General features: G+C 42.7%; 2 protein-coding genes across 6 annotated transcripts; both read left to right on the top strand.

The window, feature by feature from the left end:
• The first annotated feature begins 175 nt into the window (after positions 1-175).
• On the top strand, positions 176-10,586 carry LOC410982 (protein croquemort). Of its 3 annotated transcripts, none has more exons than XM_006569296.3 (10): positions 176-614; positions 4,323-4,549; positions 5,187-5,353; positions 6,433-6,577; positions 6,652-6,855; positions 7,262-7,473; positions 7,731-8,139; positions 8,896-8,969; positions 9,038-9,263; positions 9,336-10,586. In XM_006569296.3, exons 2-10 carry the CDS (start codon positions 4,433-4,435, stop codon positions 9,498-9,500), a joined length of 1,719 nt encoding a protein of 572 aa, XP_006569359.1. In that variant the 5' UTR covers positions 176-614; positions 4,323-4,432; the 3' UTR covers positions 9,501-10,586. The 3 variants fall into 3 exon arrangements, with proteins under 3 accessions (XP_006569359.1, XP_016767260.1, XP_006569358.1); XM_016911771.2 differs by lacking the exon at positions 176-614 and adding an exon at positions 1,915-2,133; XM_006569295.3 differs by lacking the exon at positions 176-614 and adding an exon at positions 1,915-2,315.
• Positions 10,587-11,959: 1,373 nt separating this feature from the next.
• Positions 11,960-22,781, top strand: LOC725548 (protein FAM151B). Of its 3 annotated transcripts, none has more exons than XM_026440453.1 (5): positions 11,960-12,140; positions 19,392-19,520; positions 20,425-20,660; positions 20,798-20,937; positions 21,052-22,781. In XM_026440453.1, the coding sequence occupies exons 2-5, from the start codon at positions 19,400-19,402 to the stop codon at positions 21,464-21,466; spliced, it is 912 nt and encodes a 303-aa protein (XP_026296238.1). In that variant the 5' UTR covers positions 11,960-12,140; positions 19,392-19,399; the 3' UTR covers positions 21,467-22,781. The 3 variants fall into 3 exon arrangements, with proteins under 3 accessions (XP_026296238.1, XP_026296237.1, XP_026296239.1); XM_026440452.1 differs by lacking the exon at positions 11,960-12,140 and adding an exon at positions 14,511-14,916; XM_026440454.1 differs by lacking the exon at positions 11,960-12,140 and adding an exon at positions 14,558-14,672.
• Positions 22,782-23,870: the final 1,089 nt, after the last annotated feature.

Below are 23,870 nucleotides of genomic sequence, written 5' to 3'. Positions count from 1 at the left end.
TACGCTATTTTCCTTCCCGTTCGAAAATTGTTTGAACGCGGTCGGTAATCGGCTTACCGCGCTATTCTCTCGTTTCGAGCCGAACTATTTACATACGTGGAGCGTGGTCTTGAGACTACAAGGACATTCGTAAGGCTTCGTAGGCGACCGGACGACGGTCGGCCAGCCGAGTCCAAATGACGATAGTCCAGTGACGGATAGTGTTTCACCGGGGAACGTTCCTGCTACAATTCTCTCGGTGTCGAAAGTGGGTAAATACGCTGGATTACGCGATGATTAATCATAATCATCGGATTAAAGCAAACTGAAGCGATACCCGTTACACACAGGTGATAAGATTCTTTTCTCATTTTACGTAACGATGACGAATGACTCGAGGGGGAAAGTTTTGGAAATTGTTCGTTCGAATCGGACGGAATCGTTGGAGACTATCGATCTCGGCCAAGAACGAGAACAGAACGATTATGTATCGGGTTAAATATCCGCCTCCCCACCGCCACTTTTATCGCTGGACGGATTATTACGTGGATCTGAGAATGAAAAAATTCTTTTCTCACCAACGTCTTCCACTACTTTTCAACTACTTTTCAGCGATGTGAACTCTCGAGATATCGGTAAGTTTTTTTTTTTTCTATCTAGTGTAAACAAAGAAACCAACAGTGAGAATCGAAATTAAAAATATCTCTTATATAATAATAATAATTATTATTATTATTGAATATAATCGAATTTGATCTCGTCGAATTTCAAAGTCACTTTTCGAAAAATTCGAAAATTTCGTGCGAATTCGAACGGGTAAACGATCGTTAATCGCGACGGAATCGTCGGGTCAATTAATGGACAGAAGCCACTACTCGCAAATGATTACGCTCGCCAATGAAGAGATCAACGGCTTTCGAACGGAGAAAGAGAGGGAGAGAGTTGAAAAAAGGGGCAACGAGGCACTTCTGTGGCTTACCACCTGTGCCGTGAGGGACAACCCTTCCTTTCTTCTCCCTCCGCGATAACCTCGACTTGGGTTTTAGATAGTGCATTGTCTCGCGGGTCACGTGATGGATCGTCCCTCGTAATAACGTTTCCTCCACTCCTTCCGTCCATGCCCTTCCATAAATATCGGATCGAGTAGTATCTCGAGACGAGACAGTGAGAATTCGAGCAGTGTCGGTGGTCAAGATTTAACCACACGTAAAATGAGTCGAGAGAGAGAAGGAAGGGAGAAAGAAAAAAAGAAGAAAAAAAAAAAGAAATAAAAAAGAGAGAAAAACGTATCCATATATCTTGTTCAAAGACGGTTAAGAGAAATATATTTTACTTACGGAGATAAGATTATATATATATATGTATGTAAGTCGCGTAAATAGAATTTTTCGTTGCTTCTTTTTTTTTTTTTTTCCTTTTTTTCGAATTGGTCACGCGTTATCGATTAACGCGATAACGAACGAAACTGTCCGCGCACGGATAGCTTTGCGAACGATAATTGTATCCTTGACTGAGAAAATCAACGTATACTCGAGTTAAATAATTACAGTAACGGTGATACGATTACTATATCAACAATTACGTTAACGCAAGTTGAAGTTCTAGACCGAACTGTGACGACGTTAAATGATCGCGCGCTTTTAAAAAAAAAAAAATTGTGATAATAACGAACGCATCATTAACCGATTTATTTATTCGAATGAACGATCGAAGCGATTATCTACTAATTATAATTTTCCCATTGTAAACTGATAAGCAGCGAGCACGCATCGACGATTAATTTAAGACGAAACTTGGCCTGTGCGCATGGCGCGAATGCGACGCTCGTATTTCGTGAGGCGAGCGGTTAAAGTTCGGTTGGACGGAAGTTAAAGTTCTGGCAGGCCGTGCCACTTGTACACCGTACACAGCTCGTACACCGACGCGCGTGGTATTCACACACGTAAACGGAGCGCAAGGGATTCGTGAACGCTTAGTTAAGAGGGAGAAAATTCTTGGAGAGTGTTTGGAAGAAGCGCGGGGCGGGTGAGCGGAGCGACGAGGGTATCCGAAGATACAAGCAAAGGAGAGAAATAAGTCCCTAAGTGGTGGGGATGCGGCCAATAGTCAGATTATATGCAGCCTGTTGATTCATTGGACGCAGCAGTAACAGCGGTACTGTATACAACCTCAGATGTTGTGTAGAGCCGAGGTGATTGAGCTTGATCGATAATCTCGTCACGGTTGTTTTGTTTCGCGTTATCATCGGTGTGTTTCGGTGGCCGAAGAAGAAAAAGAGACGAGCCCTCCTCCTCCTTCTCCCGTTCACATCGGAAGGAATCGCGGCGTGAAAACGAGTAAGTCGATCGTGTGTCGCGGTATTTTATTGTCATTCGGCCGCCTGTTAATAAACCTAATACACCCGTTTACATTTTCGACGAGAAACGTTGGAAACGTGACAAAGGGTAGTCACGTGTCAAAGTTCGTGTCAATGGTTGCCAACTCTCCGTTCGATCCGTCGCCGTTTCGTCGCGCGTTCACGTTCGGTGTATAATCGGTTTAATAATTGAAGTTTATCCGAGTTTAATATTCGTAATATATAATAACGACAATGCTACTAATAATAACAGTAATATAGAATATATAGGATACCACGTGTGTATTTATCTCAGAAAGGAAACGAGATGTTTTTAACGAGGAAACAATTTGTCAATTGGTCCGCGCCGAGAGGAACAACAACTGGCGCGGGAACAGCGTTGCCGTACGACGAAAAATCCTGCGACTCGGTCGATAATTCGACGTCTCGCTGCCTCGCTTACGAAATATCCAGGGACGATTCTCGTTTTATTTTTTTTTTTTTCTTTTCGAATAACCTTCCGCGTTATCTCCGTGTAACGCGAATTAGCGTGGAAACGTGAACGAGAAAAAAAACAAACTCGATCGGGAAGAAACGAGAGGTCAAGCGATGACACCGAGAAACGAAAACAGAACGAATCCCTGAACGAATTCGAAAAACGAATAGAAAAGAAAACGTATTCGGTTCGTGTGTTTCGTCGCGATATCAACCGTATTACACCATAGTGAATCGATAAATGAGCTTCCATTATGAGCTTTCCTACACGATGATACGTTGCTTCTGAATCTCTATCGCTCTCGATATATATATATAAACACGTACACATACGCACACAAATATTACGCATACTATATATTTGTTGTGCTCGATTCTCGCGTTCAATTACCTTATTTTGTCTATACATCGGTGTACCACTGTGCTCCTCGAAAGTTTTCCAATATATATCGCGCGATCGTAAGATGGAAAATGGATAAATGGATAAATGAGAAAGAAAAAAAGAAAAACGCGTCATGGCTGGAAACGGTAAAAAATACTTTGAAGCTGATACTTTTGAGCGTATACGGAAACGTATTGATGATTGATCCTGTAAAAAAAAGTCGTAAACATAACGCGCGTGCAATTTGTATATATTTGAAAAAAAAAAAAAAAATATATATATATTTGTCAAAGATCAAAGTTACATGGAATTTTTTCCACGCTGCATCTCGAAGATTTATTGGAAAGATTGGATGTATTGGGAAATTGTGTAAAGAATACGGAACATCGAATGCGGAATAAATCAATCGGAATCGTTTCTTTCACGCAGTCATCGTACAATAAGATTTACTATTATATTTTTACTCGTATTATTGCGCGTTAAATTTCAAGTTTGATCAAGTTAAACGATATATTCCGCCGATTGTAGGAATTTATATGGAATTATTATAAAATTAATTATCGCGTAATGCGTCGCGAAATTTATATTTTTCTCGTCCATTTTACATATTTTTCTTTTATATATATATACGCGTGAAAAAAAGAAACTTAATATTAATAAACGCTTGTGCGCGCTTTAATATTTTTGCTTCATCCGCATAAAATCGTTAAATATAGATTACACCGTTATTCTGTTCCTTTCTTTATGTGACAATTGTGCACAAACGTTGATTATACTTTTTAACCGAATTTAAAAATTGGCGAAAGAAGAGGAAGGATCAATTATCAAATCGACGAAATGAATTTAAAATTAAAAGGATAATCATAGATTCCAATTGAAGGCGACAAAGCGATGAATGATTCTCCAAGTGAAACGCTCGGGTAGCCGCGAGTTCGAATTCTCAACGGTTTTTACGGCCGCGGTTCCCTCGCAGTTCCTTTACGAACGCCAGAAGTTCTCGTTTCCAAGTGTCGGCGAGCGCATCGTGTATACACGGCACGCGAGGCATGAATCACACACGAGGGAGAAAAGAGCGTAAAGAAGAAATAGCTCAATGACTGGTTGATTAGATAAATTTTATGCTTGCTTCAGATTTCGTGGTGTGAGAGAGGAAGCGAGAGGAGAGCGACGCCGGCGCCAGATCCGATCGACGTAACACACCGCCTAGGAACGACTTTCCACGTGCACGAGCTTCGCTCACCATGAGGCCTTGGACCAACAAGTCCCTCGGCCTTGGTTTTCTCGGCTTACTTCTCATCGTGTCGGGCCTTGTTTTCTATTTCACTTCGCCCGCCATTTTTCATTACATTCTTCAAAAGGTGAGCTTCTTCCAGTTCCGTTCAATTTAATAAACGAATCCCTTCCACGTCGAATTTTCGAATCAATCGTTATTTCGTTTAATTAGAAACTTGTAATTGTGACGCTTTAATTTTTGCCAATTGAGAGATAGGATATTTTTATCTCTCTATCTTTATACGTTTAATCTTTATACGCGAGATTTTGTTTCCCGTTTCGATTAAACGGATAAAAATCGTTGCTCTCTTCTTTTTCGGATCGATGAAAATAAGAAGACGGGGAGAGACTACTTTCTCGGCGAACAACAAGATATTCTTAGTCGGTAGTCTCGCTTGTGTCTCGTCGTTATGTTCCCAACGCGATTGGAAAAGTGGTTGATTGTTCAATTAATCGTTCGCATCTCTTTAGAGTTGCGCTAGACGAATAATTTTTCATTGCGGAGAAACGTGCACAGCGTGTACAACTCCGGCAAGTAAAGGTCGCGCTCGTTCACAACAAACAACTCGTTTCATTTTTTAATCTCTCGACTTCGGGCTTGTGCGAATAACGAGCGTTGTTCATGCCAATTTAGAAAACATGTACATGATGATGATGATCTTTGATGGCGCTTGATTCGCGGAGAAAAAAAATTACAATTTTTCTTTCTTCATTTATCGCCAGGAGATACCGTTAACCACAACATCGAAAGCGTTCGAAGTGTGGAACGACACGAGCGCCCTCCCGCCCATGTATTTTAAAATTCGTTTCTTCAATTGGACTAATCCAGAGGAGCTGCGCATGCCTGGCAAGAAGCCCAATTTCGTCGAGCTCGGCCCTTACGTGTTTCGGTAAGCCAGCATACACGATTGGACAACGAAGAAGTCGAGTTAACAACGAAACGTTGTTAAGCGTCGAGCGCTTAGCGTGTGGTATATCGATTAATTATCATCGTTCGTTCCGACTTGTCGCGGAAATCGAAGAATCGAAAGGAGGGAGGGGGACGCTGCGGTCGAACCGGAAACCGTTGCGTAAAAGTAAATTGTTACCCGTGTATTCGATACGGAGGAAAAACACGGCGTTATAAATAGATGTAATCCTTTCGTATTCGGGCGAAAAAGGAAGGGAAACTCGTTTCGCGTGGGGAAGAGCAGACGTGGAATTGAATCGAACTTTTGACACGAGGCAGCCCCTCGACCTAATCACGATAACGAACGAACGTATCCAGTTAACCTCGTGATATTGACATCTTAATGAGCGGTGAAAACTCGACCAGTAACAAAGCGCGTAGGAGGGTTTAAACGTTGCACATAACGATTCCTCCGTCGGTAATTGCTTTCTCTCTCGTTAAAAGAATGTTTTTAATCGCTACGATTCTTTTCGAAGTCGTTCGAGTCGACGATTTTTTTAAGAAGAGAGAGAGAGAGAGAGCGCGAGAAAAATTGTGGCGATAAGGGAATGTTAGTGGATCGCGAGATGCGTCCGGCAACGATTGTCGCGTCAAATCTAATCAACGGTGCACGCAAGAATATATAGACTGAATCACAGTTTTCTAATCACGTCGCTTAATTGAGCGTTGCCCGGCCATCGCGCGACGTCCAACGCAACCAACCTATTCTCCCCCCTTGATTACGAGCCGTGACTCGTTCACGTAACTTTTCCCATTTTTTTCTTCACCCGCGCTTACTCGTGTAAATAACACGTTGCTCGATCCCAATTATCCGTAAATGTGATTACGAATGTTTCTTTTTTTTTTTTTATCGAAATACGCTTCGTTACTCGTAACGAATCCTCGTATGATTATCGATATACAGGAAGTTACGTAAGTAATAATAAACGTTCGATTTCGATCGCAATTCCGTGTCGCTCTTTTTTTTCCCTCGAAATAAATAAAATATTCCATTGTACGCGAATATGTTGGAAATTTCAGAGAGATTAGGCAAAAAGCAGACGTGGTATTCCATCCTGAGAATCACACGGTCAGTTATTTCAACCGTCGGTGGTGGTTCTTCGTGCCGGAGCTTACGAACGGTTCCCTGAACGATCGCGTCACGCAACTGAATACCGTGGCGATCGTGAGTAAAAAAAAATTGAATTTTCATCAATTTTGATCGATATCCGATATTTACAATGTCGCGTCGTTTTTCAGTCAGCGAAACACAAGGTGCGGTATTGGGCCGACACGTTGCAAAGCACCCTCTCGTTGATGCTCGCCACGTCGAACGTGCACATAACGAAGACGGTGGACGAGCTGTTGTTCCGCGGTTACGACGACTCGTTGATCGAAATTGGAAGAATGGCGGCCATAGCGGACGACATACCACCGTTCGACAAATTCGGATGGTTTTACATGGTAAGATTGAGAGATTCCATGATCGATCGAATAGGTGAATAGTAGTAAGTGGTAACTGTGAGATTGTTTATCTAATAGTGTCGAGGGCGTGCAGAAGGTCGAAGATGCGATTTGCGCTGTTGTAGCAACGGCATTGCAGCCGGCTATAAATTATTCGCAGCGAGACTTAAATTAGTACTGAATAGGACAGGTCACGTGTAGGTCGGTGAATGACAAATGAAAAGCAATGGGAGGCATATTATGTATTAATTTGTTACGTCACTCGTGTACCTACATCTGTGGCGGATTAATCCTACGATGTGTCTCATTCTATCCGCGCCTTTTCCCTTTCCTTTTTTTTTTTTTCTTCTTTTTCAAAGATCACTCTCAAAACGAAAGCTCTCCTTAATCCGCGTGGCCATTTCAGAGGAACGGCTCTACGACGTTCGATGGCCACTTCAACATGGACACGGGCACCGATAACGTGGCCAACTTCGGCCAAGTGAAGAAATGGAATTATCGAGACACGAGCAAATTGTTCAACAGCCCGTGCAACGTGGTCGAGGGAAGCGCGGGAGAGTTTTGGCCGCCGTACAGAGAGAAGGACGAGATCGTTTTGTTCAGCGGCGATCTGTGCAGGTCAGTCTGCGACGCGTGCCTCTACGCGGTCCGCGCTAATTAGTCTCGTCTGTCGAAACGGGCAAAATTAAACGCCGGCGAGAGCAAGCTTTGTTGCCGAGCATCCTCCTCGTTGACCTTCGAGAGACGCGTAAATTGGATCGTCCGGTAATCCCGTTTACGCGCCATGACTCTCCTCTCCTCCCACTGTGAGGACGAAGTTTCGATAAGTTTTCCATCGTTCGATTCGAATTCGATTCCCTTTCGTTCCGTTCCAGACCGTTGACGTACGAGTACGCGCAGACGAGTTACCACATGGGATTGGAGGGATATCGTTACGTGCTAGGCGAGAAAACGTTGGGAAACAACACGAAGCGACGCTATCCCCACGAACAGGCCAAGTATTTCGAGCAGACAACCACCACCGAGGACTTTTTCGATGCCGAACACTCGACCGAGACCACCGAACCTCCGGAACAGGATCCGGACGTGGTGAACATAGGCAACTGTTTCTGCAACGGGAGATGCAGTCCTGCCGGTTTGATGAACGTCAGCTCGTGCCGACACGGAGCTCCTGTATTCGCCAGCCTGCCCTATTTTAACAGAGGCGAGCCGAGCCTCAGGGAACGGATAACCGGACTCCTCGAGCCCAACGAGGAATACGATTCCTACATAATTCTCGAACCGGTAAGTTAAAACCGAGGTTTTCCCCCCTCCTCTGCCTTTCCATCCGTTTATATATTATTTCATACATCCAATTTGCCCAACTTCGTACATCTCGATTTTTAAACGACTAAAATACTTTATTCCGTTTCGTTCCACCGCGAAAACAAAGCGATCGTGTAAAGAAATAAATAGTGTTCGCTGGTGGAAAAAAGTCTCTTGGGACGGCACAGGGGCAAAAAGTGTCCTTCGCTAGGACCGTTTATCCCCACTCCAAACGCTTTGTTGACAAACTTAGCACCAGTACGTGTAGTGGAAGAGCTATATTCGAAAGCATAAAAATTTATGAAACCATGTTAGGATAATCGTTTAAAACTGGAAGGTGAAATATATATATTTTCGAAACTAACTATATCTATCTTATTTGTATACATTTTGCAATTATTATCTTAACTATTCGAACGTGAAATTAACATTTGAATTAAACTATTATTACAAATTATAATTAGTCTACGTATAAAAATAAAAAAATTTTTACATTATAATTTATATACGTTAGAATATTCTGAATTCTATATGTATATATAATTCTACGTTAATGCTTCCGAGTTTAGATACAGATCGTCCTTTTGAATTAGTATATGTGAATATCATGGTAGAGACAAAAATGCGTGTGAAAGTAGGCGTTTCCTTTTTCCGCATTAACCAATCGAAACTTTCCGTTCTTTCCGCGAGACTTTTCTCCGCCAATAAACGAATAAGCGATTAATTTTTTTCCAGACAACGGGCATTCCTCTCAAGGTTTCAGCCAAGTTTCAGATCAATATACTGCTAGAACCGTCAAAGACAGTGACGTAAGTGCGTTTCCATAAGATAATTAGATCGGACAGGTATGTATATTTACGATAGATTTCTGTTTTAGACTGTACAAGTCCGTGCCGACCATTTACTTTCCGGTGATGTGGTTCTCGTTGGAGGTCGAAGCGACCGAGAAGTTCGTCAACGATTTGAAGAAATTTCTGTCCTTGCCCAACGTATGCGTGTACACAGGCGTGATTATGATCCTCGTCGGATCGCTGATAATCCTAACAATGGTTATATTGTACCTGTTAAACAGGCAACGCGCCACTTCGATAGCTATCGACAAGGTAAGTGGAAATTGTTTAATACAAATTTGCGTATCCAGTATTTAAGATCTCTTATCGTTCTCGCGTTGACAGAGCGTGAAGCAAGAGATGGCATCGGCGAAGAAATCGGAACTGGTTTACTTGGACAAGAATAACACGGGCGACGACGTGCACGTGAGAAACGATCGGAAGTTGTATCCCAACTCGATCGAGTGTTTTAACATGGATCTACAATCGAAGCTGAACACTCAAAAATAGAAATAGGGAAAAGGAAACGTGCATCGATCGGATATATCCATGCTCGATAGATGCCAATTGACGATCGAAGGATTCTCTCTTTCGAACCGTGCGTTGTTTCAACGCTACGTTTGGCTATGCGAATTAAGCGAAGATTCTTGTGCGACGAGTTTTGATATATACACACATATATATATATCAAAATATAGGGAAGTAGAGAAAAGGAAATTTTTTTTTTTTAACTTGTTACACGAGGATCATCATTACACTTTAGGTTGACGTTTCAACCGGATTTTGTATCGAATTTAGAATCGTAGGCAAAATTAATTAATGTCTATATAACAGAAAGATATGGACGTGTATAATCGGATGCGAAGAATCTTTCGCGTTTTTCAATCAATTTTGACGATAAAAATGCAGTATCTCTCTGCTGAGCATCCGAAAATAGTTTGCATCGATTCGACGATAGTATGTACCTATCTTTATTATCCAATAAAAATCAAATATAATTATGTATTTGCGACGAGAGCGCGAACGATGCTTCGATGATTTATTGATAGAATTTGAAATCGGATATCGATTTCAAAATTGATTCTGCTCGAGGTTTAACAGCGTGCGTAATTATACATGTAAATAGATAGATAAACGGGACCAAGGAACTCTTAACTCTGCTCAACCGTAAATATCGGTTATACTCGTTTAAGCTACGATCAAAGATAACGAGACATGTCAATTAGGCCAAACTTTACTTTCACGGCCGTCGTTCAACGATCGTATTGGTTGTGTCGTGTGTGTCTACGGTTAGTTATACGAATGAATAATAATATTATCGCCGATATCAATGTTCCTATCTACGTTCCAAATACTACTTTTGTGCCAAACTTATCGAGAAACCTGTTAAGTTTTTTTACTTGTTCACCACTTGTTCGTAAGATTGCCATGAACGCCAACGATTTATATAAATCAAAACGTGATACATAAATTGCGAGATTTAAATCGATAGTTAGGTATTATCGTATAGATACATTAATGTAACTACAAAAAAAAATACGTCTGTCCATTATAAAACGATTTTGTATTGTATTTTAATAAAAAAATCAAAATTTTTATCGCCGTATAATTATTCAAACGTGTTGCGTGTGGAATATCGTTTTCATTCGGGCAAAAAAAATTTTTTAAAAATGGAAAACGGAGACCCAAGTCGTATGTTGCAATTATTCGTATGGTGCAATTAAATTATGCTTTTTTATCATCGATGGATCACTAAGTGCTCGAATATATCGTTCGTTGATAAAAATAAATTGCATTACGCTCGTGTATTTTCTCTTTTAATTTTTTAATCGAATCGCAAACGAGATACGAAACAAACGTTCAATCTGCATTTTTTTTATCTATTCGGAGGATCGTTACAATCGATACTTTTATACGTGTGGATGGGGACAAATATAGATAAGAAAAGGAAATAAGAGAAGGATCAGAGATAGAGTAAAAATTATGGAATCAGCACTATTTCATTGAATGTCACACAAATGTCGCTTCGAAAAATCATTTTCTGAAGATATTCAAGAGATGGCGCTGACCGTCAATTCTCATTTTCTTCCACTATATCTTTCCTACATATATTCTACATTTTTTTAATTGCGGTATTCTCGAAATAATGTTAATCTCATATCTTTTATCTTTCGTAAAATTCAAAAAATACTTCGATATCTTATTATTTTAATTTTTTTCGTCGTTTATTAATTAAAAATTTTTTTTATTCAAATATCGTAAATAAAAATCCACTTTTTTCCATAATTCTTTAGACATAAATTTATTTACTATTCATAGCAGTTATAAGAATCTACGAATATTATTTGATATGTATAATAATGCTGAAAATATTTATAAAAAATTCTATCGATTTTTGTGATTGAATATAATTTTTTTTACATCATTCCAAATGGTACAGGACACAGTAAATACTCTGATTTTTCGTGGTATTTCAGAATAAGTATTTCAGAATATGGTAGTTTTTTAAATTTGATTTGTCTTTGTATTCGTGATCAAATTTTTTATTTCTACACCGATAAAACACTAATTTAATAACAAATAACGTTTGTGCACGTCCTATACTATAAAAAATTCTTTAAGCTCTCTACAATAATATTATGCATTTTTATCTTCCGTTTCAATTACCTTTCTTCTTAAATATGTATTCAAGCGGATATCTCTATCGATGATTAGATAAAAAAAAGTTAAAAGCGGAATAGGGTTGGACGTGACTTCCAATATCAATTATATACGTCGTGTAAAATTTAAAAATGAGAAGAATTTTGAAAGAAACGATCGAAAAAATTGTACACGAGAGAAATGAGTTTTTGAAAATGACGAAGATTCGAAACTGATTTTTCAGCAGCTGGTAAGGGACGCATCGTTCCGTATTGATCTCTCGACGCTTATATAACATTCTTCGTTATAACACTAGCAATATTCAATATCTGACATTCCAGTCGAAAAGAAACACGAGCATTCGATCGATGTCGATTGAAAATCGTCGTCGATAAGTTTTAGTAAACCTTTCATTCGGGTTAACGATACGTAGAGGGATCGGTGGGAAGTGAAACGTTGCTACGTTGGAGGAAGGCGAGAGAAAGGGTCGAAGGAAAGGAAAGTAACACGGTAGGCGATTTCAAAATATTACAATACGCGCGACGAAGAAAAAATTACGGCCGGAATCGCGTTTTACGAGGTGACGAGGAATAAAATGGAGCGAATAACCGGTGGAACGAAGAGTTACGCGCGTACCGTACGTGTGAGTGTGAGTGTGAGCAGCCGCGTTGACCTCGAGTCCGTGTATCGCCGAAAGCCACGTAAGACGTGTTTACCAATTAATCGAATAGACACGAAGCGCCACTGTAACTACGAAACAAATTCGGGTCGGTAAGTCGACACAATTTTCTAGCAGTTGAAGGGGGAATCTTCGATCGAGCGAGAATTTGTTTGTCCTTCGTTTTCTTCGTTAAGGATCGGTAGCCTTCTCGAAATGCATAAAACAGGCATCGAAACGTTTAATCGTCACGTCGCGACGCGTCGGTTTGTTTCAATTCCGTGTACGACTTTAAAGAGGATATCTACGAGTACTCGAGTCGTAGTAAGAAGGAAGAGTGGAGAGTCGAGAAGCGAGAGAGAGAGAGACAGAAAGAAAGAAAGAAAGAGAGAGTATTCGACGCTCGCGCTACAAAAGAGAATATTCCCTATTGTCTCGGGGAAACTGCCATTTTCTATTGTAACTGAACAGCGCCGTCCCTGAGTTTGCTTCCTTCTACACAAGAGGGTGCGCGCGCGTTATCGTGTATCTACATACGCGCGTACACACACACACATATAGTGGGGAAAGAGACAGTGTCGACCTGGAAAATTTGGAACGCGCCGATGCATTTTCTCTTCCTTGCTCGCTCGGGAAACGAGTCAAGGACAAGTTCGGAAGTTACGACCGATTTAGGAACGACCTTTTCGCTGCTTCGTTTCGAGTATTTGCGAGGAACGATATCCTTTCGAATTTATTTCTCGCGTTACGTAATCGGGATATCGCAACGCCATATTAAATATTTATTCCGTCTTATTCCCCGACCGCGGTTAACGCGTAATGGAAACGGTACACGGAAAATGAATTTCCCAAGAGTCGATTATTTTTATTTCGTCACATAGCTCGACAAGGCAGCAATTATCGCGATGAAATAAATATCAAAATTAAATTCAACGTTTGCACAAGAAATAAAAGTAATTTCTTGTCCCCACTTTTTTATTACGCGCCAGTTATAAGTGCGCTCTTTTCCTTCCTTTTTTTTTTTTTTTTTAAATTTTTCCTTCGTGTTTTTTCCCCGTTTCGCGAATTTGTTTCTTAATTCAATGAAATATTTTTATACGCGATTTTTCTTTTTTTTTTTTATAAGCGATTGAGTTTTTCGTATATATAATCGAAAGAAATGGAACGCAGGAACGATCGGTTGTTCAACTTTACATACGCGTTCATAAGCGAGATAAGAATTAGTTTTTTTCCACGAACACGTGACTCGATTGACAAGCGTCTGTGTAATAACAATGCATCATCGCTTTGTAAATTTCCTCGGCGTGAAAGTATAACGAGATCGAGGTGACTAGATCGCAAAAACGTGGTCACGTACTCGTTTACCCTTCTTCGATCGCGAACCCTCGACAGATGTTTCTGCAAACCCGACCCTTCGCCGATCCGAGAAACGAGCCCTGTCGTCGGGTTTACGGCTCGATTAGGGCTCACGCGTTCAACACATGTCGCGTCGAACGATACGCACGGCTACGTACATCGTTTTTGAACGATAATTACAATCGCCTCGCCCGGATAAATTTTCGATAAGATGATATTCTTTCGATCGCGGTTGAACTATACGTTTTCGATTAATAGGAAAGTATCGATTATTCGAATCCCGCCCATCCAATGTCGAACTTTCGAAAAATTCGTATCTCTCGTCCAAATCCCACATAAGAGATCCTACGTTATTACGCATAATTTTAGATTTGAAAAATACATGGTTTGCACAGATGCATCGGTTAGCACAGCGTCGACTATCGATCCCGGGCCCGTTATCAATTACACGGGATATTTGAACAATTTTCCGATAAACGCGGAACGACACCTGGTTCGACTTAACTTTTCGAATTTACGTCTTACTTACTTACTTACTTATTCACCGCACGATAAAACGAACGAAGCGTTGGCCAAGTTATCGGAGGCATGAAAATTCGAAATTGAATTCGCGAGAGAGAGAGAGAACGCGAATCCTTTCTTCGAGCCGGCTTCTAATTCGATCCTCCCCCCTCTCTTCTATCCAGTATTCAAAGAGGGTGAAGGAGCGAGAAGAGGCCTCTCCCCACGGTCTGTTATTCACCCCACGTTTTATCCACGGTGTCCGGAAGCGTGAAGCGTGGGACACGCGTGCGAGGCTTGTGCGGCGCATCGGGAAACATGGACAGGGAAGGCAGGCGCGAGTCGAATGGAATCGAACGGGGAGTCGAATCGAATGGTGTGGAATCGAATGAGCGGAGAGGAGCGTTAGTGAGGCGGAGTGGCGCGCGCGCTCGGCTCCGTGTTGCACGCGGCTCCGCCGTATATTGTGTATACGGAGTTGGATTTCGAGGATCGATCGTGGACGGTACGGGACGACCGACAGTCAGGTACAGTCAGTCGTTTCGAGGCTACCGAGCTAAACGGGTGTCGTTCGACGTTCAGAGCCGCGCCGGTTCTGCCCTCTTCCTCTTTCTCTTCCAAACTGTTAGCCTGCTGCTCGTCGTTTCGACCGCGCGCACTGTCTCGTTTCTCTCTTTCTCCTCGCGCGATTGCACGGTGCACGCTTCTCTTCGGAGACCATGAAGAGTGTCGTAAAGACGGCGTCCAGTCTTCTCGCCTTGGCAGTGATCCGTAAGTTTTTTTCTTTCCCCATCTTTTTCTCTCTCTCTCTCTGTCGTTTCTTGTTTCTTTCGTTCGAAAGTCAAATATCGTGCGATACTCGAAACAAAACCGTGTGTGTTCGATCGCGTTTTCCACTGTGTCGCGAATTGACGCAATTAAATCTCGTCGCAACGAGACGAGATTCGGTTCGAACGAAACGAAACACGGTCCATTTCCCAAATTTTATTCCCCCCCTCCCCCTTTCGCAAACGAATACTTCGCTCATCGATTTTCTTCTTCATCTTCTTCGTGGATTTAAACTCTGATCGACCAGAAGCTTCTTTCGAAAACGGGGACCATCACCGATTATGCTCGCGCTGAGAATAACGGACGTTTCGCACGATCGTTCAACGACCAACAGATCGATCGATTTCTAACCTTTGCGTTAACGTTGTGTGCGACTCTATATCTCGAAAAAAACCGACGACTAACAACTCGAAACGCGAGGGTACACCCTGGGCGTAACCCGATTCTTCCGTTGATACTCGTAACTTCCTTTCCTCTCTCTCTCTCTCTCCTTTATTTTCCTCGTACTTTCGCACACGCGTTTCCTCTCTCTCCTTTATTTTCCCCGTTGACGGGTCGGCGTTTTCCACTCGTATATATCGCGAGCCACTCTTAAAAATAGACTGCCGTTTCACACGATGGTGCGGTATGCGAGGCAACCAAGTATCGCAAAATTTCGCGTCCGAGAGAAAGAGAAGCGAGAGTTATCGTTTCCACTTTGGACGTTTTTTGCGGTCTGGCCTGCGAAGGAAGAAGGAAGGAAATTATCGTTCGACCGTATCTCTGCTCGCAAAACCGCAACTCCATGCGAAACAAAATCGGATCTCTCTCTCTCTCTCTTTCTCTCTCTCTCTTTCTCGCCAGCCAATAAAACGCGGCAAAATTTCGAACTTCACCGAACTTCTCGAGCGCGTTTGACGAAATAACGCGCAAGTATATATCGAGGCGACGAAAGTACATTGAAACTGAAAACACCATTCGACGTTCGAAAAGAGCATTGAGGCGAGAACAAAGGGGCGCGTCCGCGGAATTCCCCGAATAATTATTCCCCACGAATATGGGGAAGGGAACGGAGAAGAAAGTCACGCAAACAATTAACGAGGAAAAATTAAATAATCTTCGTTCCCATTACGGAGGGAACCTATTAAGTAGCTCTAATTAGACTAATCGACTTGTGGCGGGATCGATACGCGAGATTTTCTATTTAACAACGATAAACAAGAAGCACCAGTTATCGGTAGCTAATTAACGAGCGACCGTCACTTATAAATACAGGCCGCGGGACAAACGTCAAACCGTCCGACCACCGTTTCTATCGTTTGCCGTAAATATTACCGGGGATATGTGAAAACACGCGGATCGTCCGCAACTGGGAGAGGTCGCTTGATTATTCCGGCGGGAATACGGCGTTACGGATTCTATTCTCGACAAAAACTTTTCAAACTCGTTTCGTTTTTACGTTGAAACGAAATTTGCGGAAAAAGTCGGATATAGCCACGCGCAACGGGAGAAAGTTGTTTGTCCGCTACGAATTATGGACATGCGAGCCGAGCAACGAGCAATCGAAAGAGAAAAGAAAAAAAGGAGCGACGAAAGCTCGCCGGTGTGCACACACCGGGGGGGGGAAATCGATAAGATTGATTCAAGTTTCTCGGTAACTTCTCTTTTGAATTTGCTTTTAATCGGTACGGCTGACACGAGCAACGTCATCCCCGCGATTATTCTTACAGGCCCGATTATAGCCTGTAAGATTATTATTATACCCGTTTTCCGTCGTTCGTATCCTTATTTAAATACACGTATCGGGGAAAAGTGACTCATGAAGCAATTCTCGATCGTGTTATCAGTCTCGAAAGCTGTACGCTGTAAAAATATTTGCCTGTGATAAGATTCTTATTAAAAAATGTTACGATCCTATAAAATAATCTAACTTTATGAGTATTATACATATATATATATATAAAATTATTTACCATATCGTTTGAAATATCCAGATAAGAAAATACAAGAAATTTTTAATTCCAATTCGCCAGAATTTACCAGATAAAAAAATAAACGCCTCGTCGATTTCTCGCGAATTTTTCGACAATTATATCAAACTTATCGCTACGTTGTAAATACGGCCAAGTTCAACGGAGAGAGGATCTCTCGAATCTTTCATGCGTTCGGTCGCAGAGTTGGGACACTTATCGATCAATTATCGCTCGATCGATAAGGAGGGCGGAAAAAAAAGAGAGAATGGGGAGGGGGAGAATTTTTAATCCTTTTCTATCCGATCGCGTGTCATGCGGTACCAACAAACTCGTAATGGTATCGCCTCGTGGAAATAAATCACGGCGCAATCTATCGCGTTATTATCGTATCAAGACTACTTTGTCATCAACAGGGTTGCAGTTGCAGTTCTCTTTCGACGACCACGATGCTTTCGCGTCCACGATGCTTTCGTCACCGTTGTCCAAGATTCTTTTTTTTCTTCTTTTTCTTTTTCTTTAGCCGAAAACACGATGTGTTTCTCGAATACATTGGTATTTGTACACCCGCCGTGTTCACGATCTCTGCTACGTGACCAACATCGATATCCGCTACAAGGGGCAAGGTTACACGCGTAGGGACTGGCGATCGTGGCTCGACGTGGAAATTGGAATTTCCGATAATTTGTGAACGAGAGAGATTTCGATTATCGGCCCGACGGAAATAAGGGGATTAATTCCGGGGGGAAGAAATTTCAGTAGGGAAACCTACTCTCTGACTCGAGCTCTCCAACTGGAAAGTGGACTGTGTTCGCCAACTTTCACTCGAGATCACTCGAAACTAGACTAGAAGAAGAAGAAGGAGAGGACTAATTTCGAAAGTGCGATAACGAATTTACTTACCGTCCCCCGATAATTGTTCCCAGGAAAGGCTTGCGTTCGAGAAAGATTTTTCTTTCTTTTTTTTCACGCAATTCGAGGAAACGAAAAGAGACGCGGAGCACAACGCGACGAGGCGAGGGATCGTTGGAAATCACGTAGGAGACAGACGATCGATTGTTCGACCGGTGGCCGTCTCGAAACCTCGAGGTTCGAGGTTCAAAGAACGCGACCAGCCATTAGCCGGAGGAGGAAGAAGAAGAAAGAGAGAATGGCTCGTTCGATTCTTTCTTCTCTCGCGAAGCTGCCGGTTCGACGACCGTCGCCGCACCTCGGCAATCGATGACTCGGACGACTCGCGTCGCAAGTCGGTCTGGATCGTCGCCACGTCGAGGGGGACACACGTCGTTTCAGCTTCGAGCCGATTCCGCTCGAACGGCCACGATAATGGCGCTCGCGATGTACACATTCGCGCGCTTCCTCCCCACGTACTATTATTTATACGTCGGTCGATATACAATATTCCCTCCCTCCTCTTTTTTTCTTTTTATCCTCCTTTATAAGTTCTTTTTTAACTTCGAACGTGGCAAGGTAAACACAAGGTGATTTTGAGAAAGAAGAAGCTCGTAATTGGCTCGATGAAAGAAAAGGGGGAGGAAACGAACGGTTTCTCCCGTGGCTGGACTCTATTCGTACAACGCCGTCAATCGGAAACGGGTCGGTTGAAATTGGGAGTCGAATCCCAGGTTATCGATTCCGCGGAAACGAAGCTAGATTTTCCACGAGACTACATCGTCGCTCTGCGAATAGTCATAGAGAGAAAGAGAGAGAGAGAGAGAGAGAGAGAGATATGGAGAGAGAGAGAGAGAGAGAGAGAGAGAGATATGGAGAGAGAGAGAGAGAGAGAGAGATATGGAGAGAGAGAGAGAGAGAGAGAGAGAGAATTTTTATAATATTGAATTTAAAATAGTTTTATATGTTATCAAAATCACTTGAAACATCCTATTTTTAAAGCTCTATAAATTTAAGTAATTGTTATTATATTGTTATTATAATTTAAAAATGCAAAAATAACTGTTGACAAAATAATTGTTGATTATTATAAAAAAAAAAATGTTAAAATATTATATTCATAAAATTTTTATTATTAATATTAGAGAGAGAGAGAGAGAGAGAGAGAGAGAGAGAGAGAGAGAGAGAGAGAGAGAGAGAGAGAGAAGTAGTGGTGGTTGAAAATATCGCGACACACACACACACACACACACACACACACACACACACACAGAGAGAGAGAGAGAGAGAGAGAGAGAGAGAGAGAGAGAGAGAGAGAGAGAGAGAGAGTGTAAGGAGCAAACGTGATTATCGATCTCTGGAGGCACAATGAGCGAAGTAGGGCGAGATTCTCCGTCATCTCTCCCCCTCCCCCCTCGCACTATCCAAAACTACCCGAATCTTGCTCGAACTGGCCTCGCCTGCCTCCCGAGGAATTCGCGGTTCAATTGCGGAGGGAGTATTATTGGGTCAAAGGGAAGGAGGAGGGGGAGTTATCTCGAGGAGTATTGAGATGGAAAGACGTTTCGTGTGTTCCAGACTCTGTCATGTGCGCATCCGTCACGGAAACTGTGGCCAACTTCTTCCCCGAAATCGAGGGGAACCTCACCAAGATCAGCTGGGCACACGCAGTCAACGACAAGGCAACGTTGAACAAAACGTTGGAAGGTGAGTTGGATTTTTCGATTCGAATTGATCGAATCAATGGTGATTCGAATTTTTTTTCCTCGTCCGGGTATGGCGAGAATAGAATAGGATGCAGAAAGAGAGAAAGGAGAGGGAAAGGGGAAAGGATCGTTTTCCGAAGGTTTTCGCGGCGATCGTTTATTAACACATCATTGGTGAACGAAAATGAACGTTCAAAGACTGTGTTCCATTTTTAATCCCTTCTCGATTCTCTCGCATCGCCACCTTCTCCATCGATACGATGCACGATATCGATAAAACAGAGCAAGAATGAACATTTTCTCCGAGGCGAATCGCTGTGTAATAATGACTTTCGTGACCAAGTCCGTTTGACGAGATATCCTTGTTCGGGATAATTCCACGAAACGATTATTAATATTCGCGGAGAGGATTCTTCTTGATCCTCGGTCGATCAATCGAACCGGTGGAAAGGAAAATTCAATAATCGAATAAATCGTTACTTTGATAATTTTTCTCGTTCGAAAGAATAATTGCAAATAAATAAATAATATTTCACTTAGAAAGCTTAACTTTATACGAAATTTTTGACTACTCATTTTTTTTTACGGGTTAACGGCCGCCTGAATAGGTCGTCTATTTTCTAAACTCTCCTCCCGAACGCGTAACAGAGAAGAGTTTGAATCGCGTCGTTCCGTGACTTAGGCGTGATCGATATTCGTTGCACGTGTCCACGAGTGCCGAGACTAGCCGATTTTCCGTCTCTTTTTTCGCCACCGCTTCGTCTCTTCCCCCTCCACGCCCTCCTCTTGCGGCGAGATTGCACTCGGCGTACTACACCTTCCTCCTCCCCTTTAAGGATTCTCTTCTTTTACCATCTCTCTCTCTCTCTCTCTGTCTAACGAACTCTCCTCTTACCTCTTCAAAGGGAGCGCGATGATGCTGGAAGCAGACGTTGTGCTTGGCAAAGTAACAGGACAGGACGGAAGCGTTCAACAACCGATAATGGCCCATCCACCGGCGAACGAGAGCGATCTGTCGCTCGAGAATTTCCTCAACACCGTGATCGAGAGGAAGGGGATCAAGAAGGGCGTAAAGCTCGACTTCAAGAGCGTCGAGGCGTTCAACGCGAGCAAACCTATCCTGGACAAGGTTCGCGGTAACGTACGTATTTCTAGTTCTATTTATAGAATGTAGAGGGCCTCGAATCGTCTCGATTCGAGCGTTTTCGTTTTCGTTTCAATTACCGACTCGATTACCGATTTCTTTTTTTTTTTTTTTTTTTCTCCGTTCTTTCTCAGTTGACGTTCCCCGTGTTCCTGAACGCCGATATATTGGAAGGACCCACTAACGCAACCGCCACACCGGTCGATCCGAAATTCTTCGTCGGCCAAGCGAAGGCGTATCCGAAGTACACTCTGTCGGTCGGTTGGACTACGAGGTAATCAACCAGAAAATATAAATAAATATACACACACACACACTCACTCACACATATATATATATACATAAACATCGAAACGAGACGAAAAACGTAAATTGTATTTCATTTCAGTTATGCGAACTCGGAGAACAACACGGAGAATATCGACCGGTACACGGAACAGCAAATTCAACGGATGATCAATACTCTGACAGAGCAGCAAGTTACCCAGTCGGTAACTTATCCCGTAAGAGCCGGCCTCGCGGCCAACGATATAAACGTGATGAAGACGTTGATGGAAAATTCGACCGCGTCTGGGATCAAGAACGCGACCTTGACCGTGTGGTCGGGCGAGGGGGACAAGGTGAACGCGGAAAAATTGTCCCAAATGATACGGGAGATAGGGGTCGAGAAGGTTTACGTCGACGTGCCGAAAGAGTTGTTGGACAAGCTTCGATTGTCGGCCGCGTCCAGCCCGGAGAGGCCGGCCACTCTCGTGCTCGCTGCCACGCTTTTCCTCGCCGTGTCGCTCTCCACCATGTTGTGAACGATCCCAACAATTTCGCCCGCCCCGTTTCGCGCGCTTCGCTCCCCGCCGGGTTGGGCGGCGGGGGCGGCGGGGGGGAGGGGGGCCTCCTCCTAGGACCACCTTCCGCGCGCCCCCTCCCCCGCGCCCCTCCCCCCGCCCGCCGCCCGGCGACGAGAGGGAAGGGGCGAGGCGAGATCGATGACGGGACCCACGAAATCGAGCCGCGACCGATCCGATTCGTTCCCGTTTCTAGAACTCGTCGAGCCCCCCGACGTCGAGCCTGTGTATGTACTTGTTTTTTTTTCTTTTTTCTTTTTTTTTTCTTCTCTCGTACCGGTAGCGTCAAGCTTATCCGCGAAACGGACTTTTTTCTAAGTATTCTAAGGAAGCTTTCCGCTAGAGAGCACACAGATTATTATTATTATTATTTTTATTTTTATTTTTATTATTATTATTATTACCCTCGCGACCACCATGCTTTCGATCGATACTCTCGATGTTTCTACTTTTTCTTCTTATTCTTCTTCTTTTTCTTTTTTCCTCGCGATCCATAATTTTAGAGAGAGAGAGAATCTTTTTTTTCTTTTTAGAGAATCATAGAGGCGAGGCGCATTTTTCCTTTCGTGTCTCGATTTTTAAGATTAAAAAAAAAAAGAAAGATTAAAGAAGTAATAATAATAATAAGATAGAGTAAGTAAGATATAAGATATGTAAGAGTAAGAGGCATACCTAAGGCGGAAAGTATCGCAACGATAGATTTTGCTTTGATAATAATTAAGAGAGAGAAACGTTCCTTGTTGTTCGTACCGTTTCTTTTTTTTTTTTTCTTTTTCTTCCTTTCTTTTTTTTCTTTTTCCTCGATGTACTCTACACACACACACACGTACATACACATACACGCATACGTTTTATCGTATTATTTTGACATCTCGTCACAACGCAAGCGATTTAATCGATGACCGCGGTCGACGAATCGATCGACGAATCTTGGAGGAGGGATCCGGTTCGAGATCTTTCCTCGTTGCTCCGCGAGGAATCGTGCGTAGTGCGTTATAATCGTACCTATTTAGTGTTCATCGACGTATCTCCTGTACCTGCCTTCGACATATCTACAGACATAGTTTCAGGAAATGCAGAGTAATAAGAAACGAACAAAAACAAAAAAAACAAAAAAAAAAGAGAGAGAAAAGAAAAGAACAAAACGGTATTAAACTTTATCGAAGCTGTAACGCTGTATGTCTGCAAGCCAAAGGATTGTGAATGCGATTGTGAATACGGTGCACCCGCGCACCGCGTTTGATAACACGAAACAATAAAATTATGCGCAAAATTGCAATCCGACGTTTCTTTGCTCCCATTCTAACTTTCCTTCCTTTTTTCCACTCTCTTTCGAGGAAGAGATTTCTCGAAGAACGAATTTCTTCGTCTTTTGCGGGTGGTCCACGTTCAGCTTTTAATCCCGCCAATCGATGGTCGTTCACGCGGCTCGAATACGCTTACGATTCGCTCCAGATTCCATTCATCGACACGAATAGGAAGGAAGGGAAGGAAGATCGGATTATGGAAAATTTCGAACGTTTAAATCGCGAGCAATCTGTGATGCATCGATTTACAACAATTTATGTTTGTAAATATTCGTTTCGTTCCAATCTCTCGATCGATTTATTCGTTAAATTGACAAAGATAACGCTGGTTGCGCGCCAATCACCGAGGAATCTCATTGTTTATCGAGGGAATTTTTTCGCGACAACGTTCGGTGCCAAGGTAACACGGTGAAAGAAAAGAGGTGGGGGGAGGAGTAAGAGGAGGTAGGACGGTGGTGGGGGAGATGTCAAGGGTCACGATCGCTATTATCGAAGCCTTTGGAAAAAGACGTTCCGGAATTTTCATTTTTCTCTCTCTATCTGCCACTTTTTGTAAACACAGAAATTGAGAAAAGAGGAATTGGTTGACACTGCCGAGTTTGCGAGCGAACGAGTAACAAAGTGACCTATAAGCGCAATCTGGCGAGATAACCCCCGTGAACCTGGGCAAAAGTTTTTAGACCGAAAGCGAATTCGAATCGTCGCCGATCTATTAATTTTCTCGCGATAGATTCGAGTTCGATCTGTGATGAACCGCCCGTTTCCTGTTCCAGATTAACGACAGAGTTGAATCGACGCGACGCATCGATGGAAATCCCCCACGCGATATAATTTCTACGCTACGAGAATGAGATTCCCATTCCTCAGAAACGACGAGCGGGGAAGGGAGGGGAATCGTTTGGCATCAACTCGAGGACGTCGTCTCGTACGACGCGGGATAATAATGGGTAATGCGTAAAAAAAGGGGGGAAAAAAATTGCATACCACGAGCACACGTACATACATTTGTCGCGATAGCAACGTTGGATGATCTCGCCTCTTAAATTTTCTCGGCACGC

The sequence above is a fragment of the Apis mellifera genome, linkage group LG4 (genome assembly GCF_003254395.2).
Source record: "Apis mellifera strain DH4 linkage group LG4, Amel_HAv3.1, whole genome shotgun sequence".
Classification (NCBI taxonomy): Eukaryota; Metazoa; Arthropoda; class Insecta; order Hymenoptera; family Apidae; genus Apis; species Apis mellifera.
The sequence above is the reverse complement of the archived record's forward strand: the minus strand, read 5'-3'. Positions and strand labels throughout refer to the sequence as shown.

What these genes read in the sequence shown, in the direction of transcription:
- LOC410982 (XM_006569296.3), top strand. Translation starts at nt 4,433, where the DNA reads ATGAGGCCTTGGACCAACAAGTCCCTCGGCCTTGGTTTTCTCGGCTTA. An exon ending in AACTGAATACCGTGGCGATC is followed by an intron (nt 6,578 to 6,651) that starts GTGAGTAAAAAA and finishes GTCGTTTTTCAG; the next exon opens with TCAGCGAAACACAAGGTGCG. An exon ending in AATTCGGATGGTTTTACATG is followed by an intron (nt 6,856 to 7,261) that starts GTAAGATTGAGA and finishes TGGCCATTTCAG; the next exon opens with AGGAACGGCTCTACGACGTT.
- LOC725548 (XM_026440452.1), top strand. Translation starts at nt 14,865, where the DNA reads ATGAAGAGTGTCGTAAAGACGGCGTCCAGTCTTCTCGCCTTGGCAGTG. An exon ending in GTTGAACAAAACGTTGGAAG is followed by an intron (nt 19,521 to 20,424) that starts GTGAGTTGGATT and finishes ACCTCTTCAAAG; the next exon opens with GGAGCGCGATGATGCTGGAA. An exon ending in TGGACAAGGTTCGCGGTAAC is followed by an intron (nt 20,661 to 20,797) that starts GTACGTATTTCT and finishes GTTCTTTCTCAG; the next exon opens with TTGACGTTCCCCGTGTTCCT.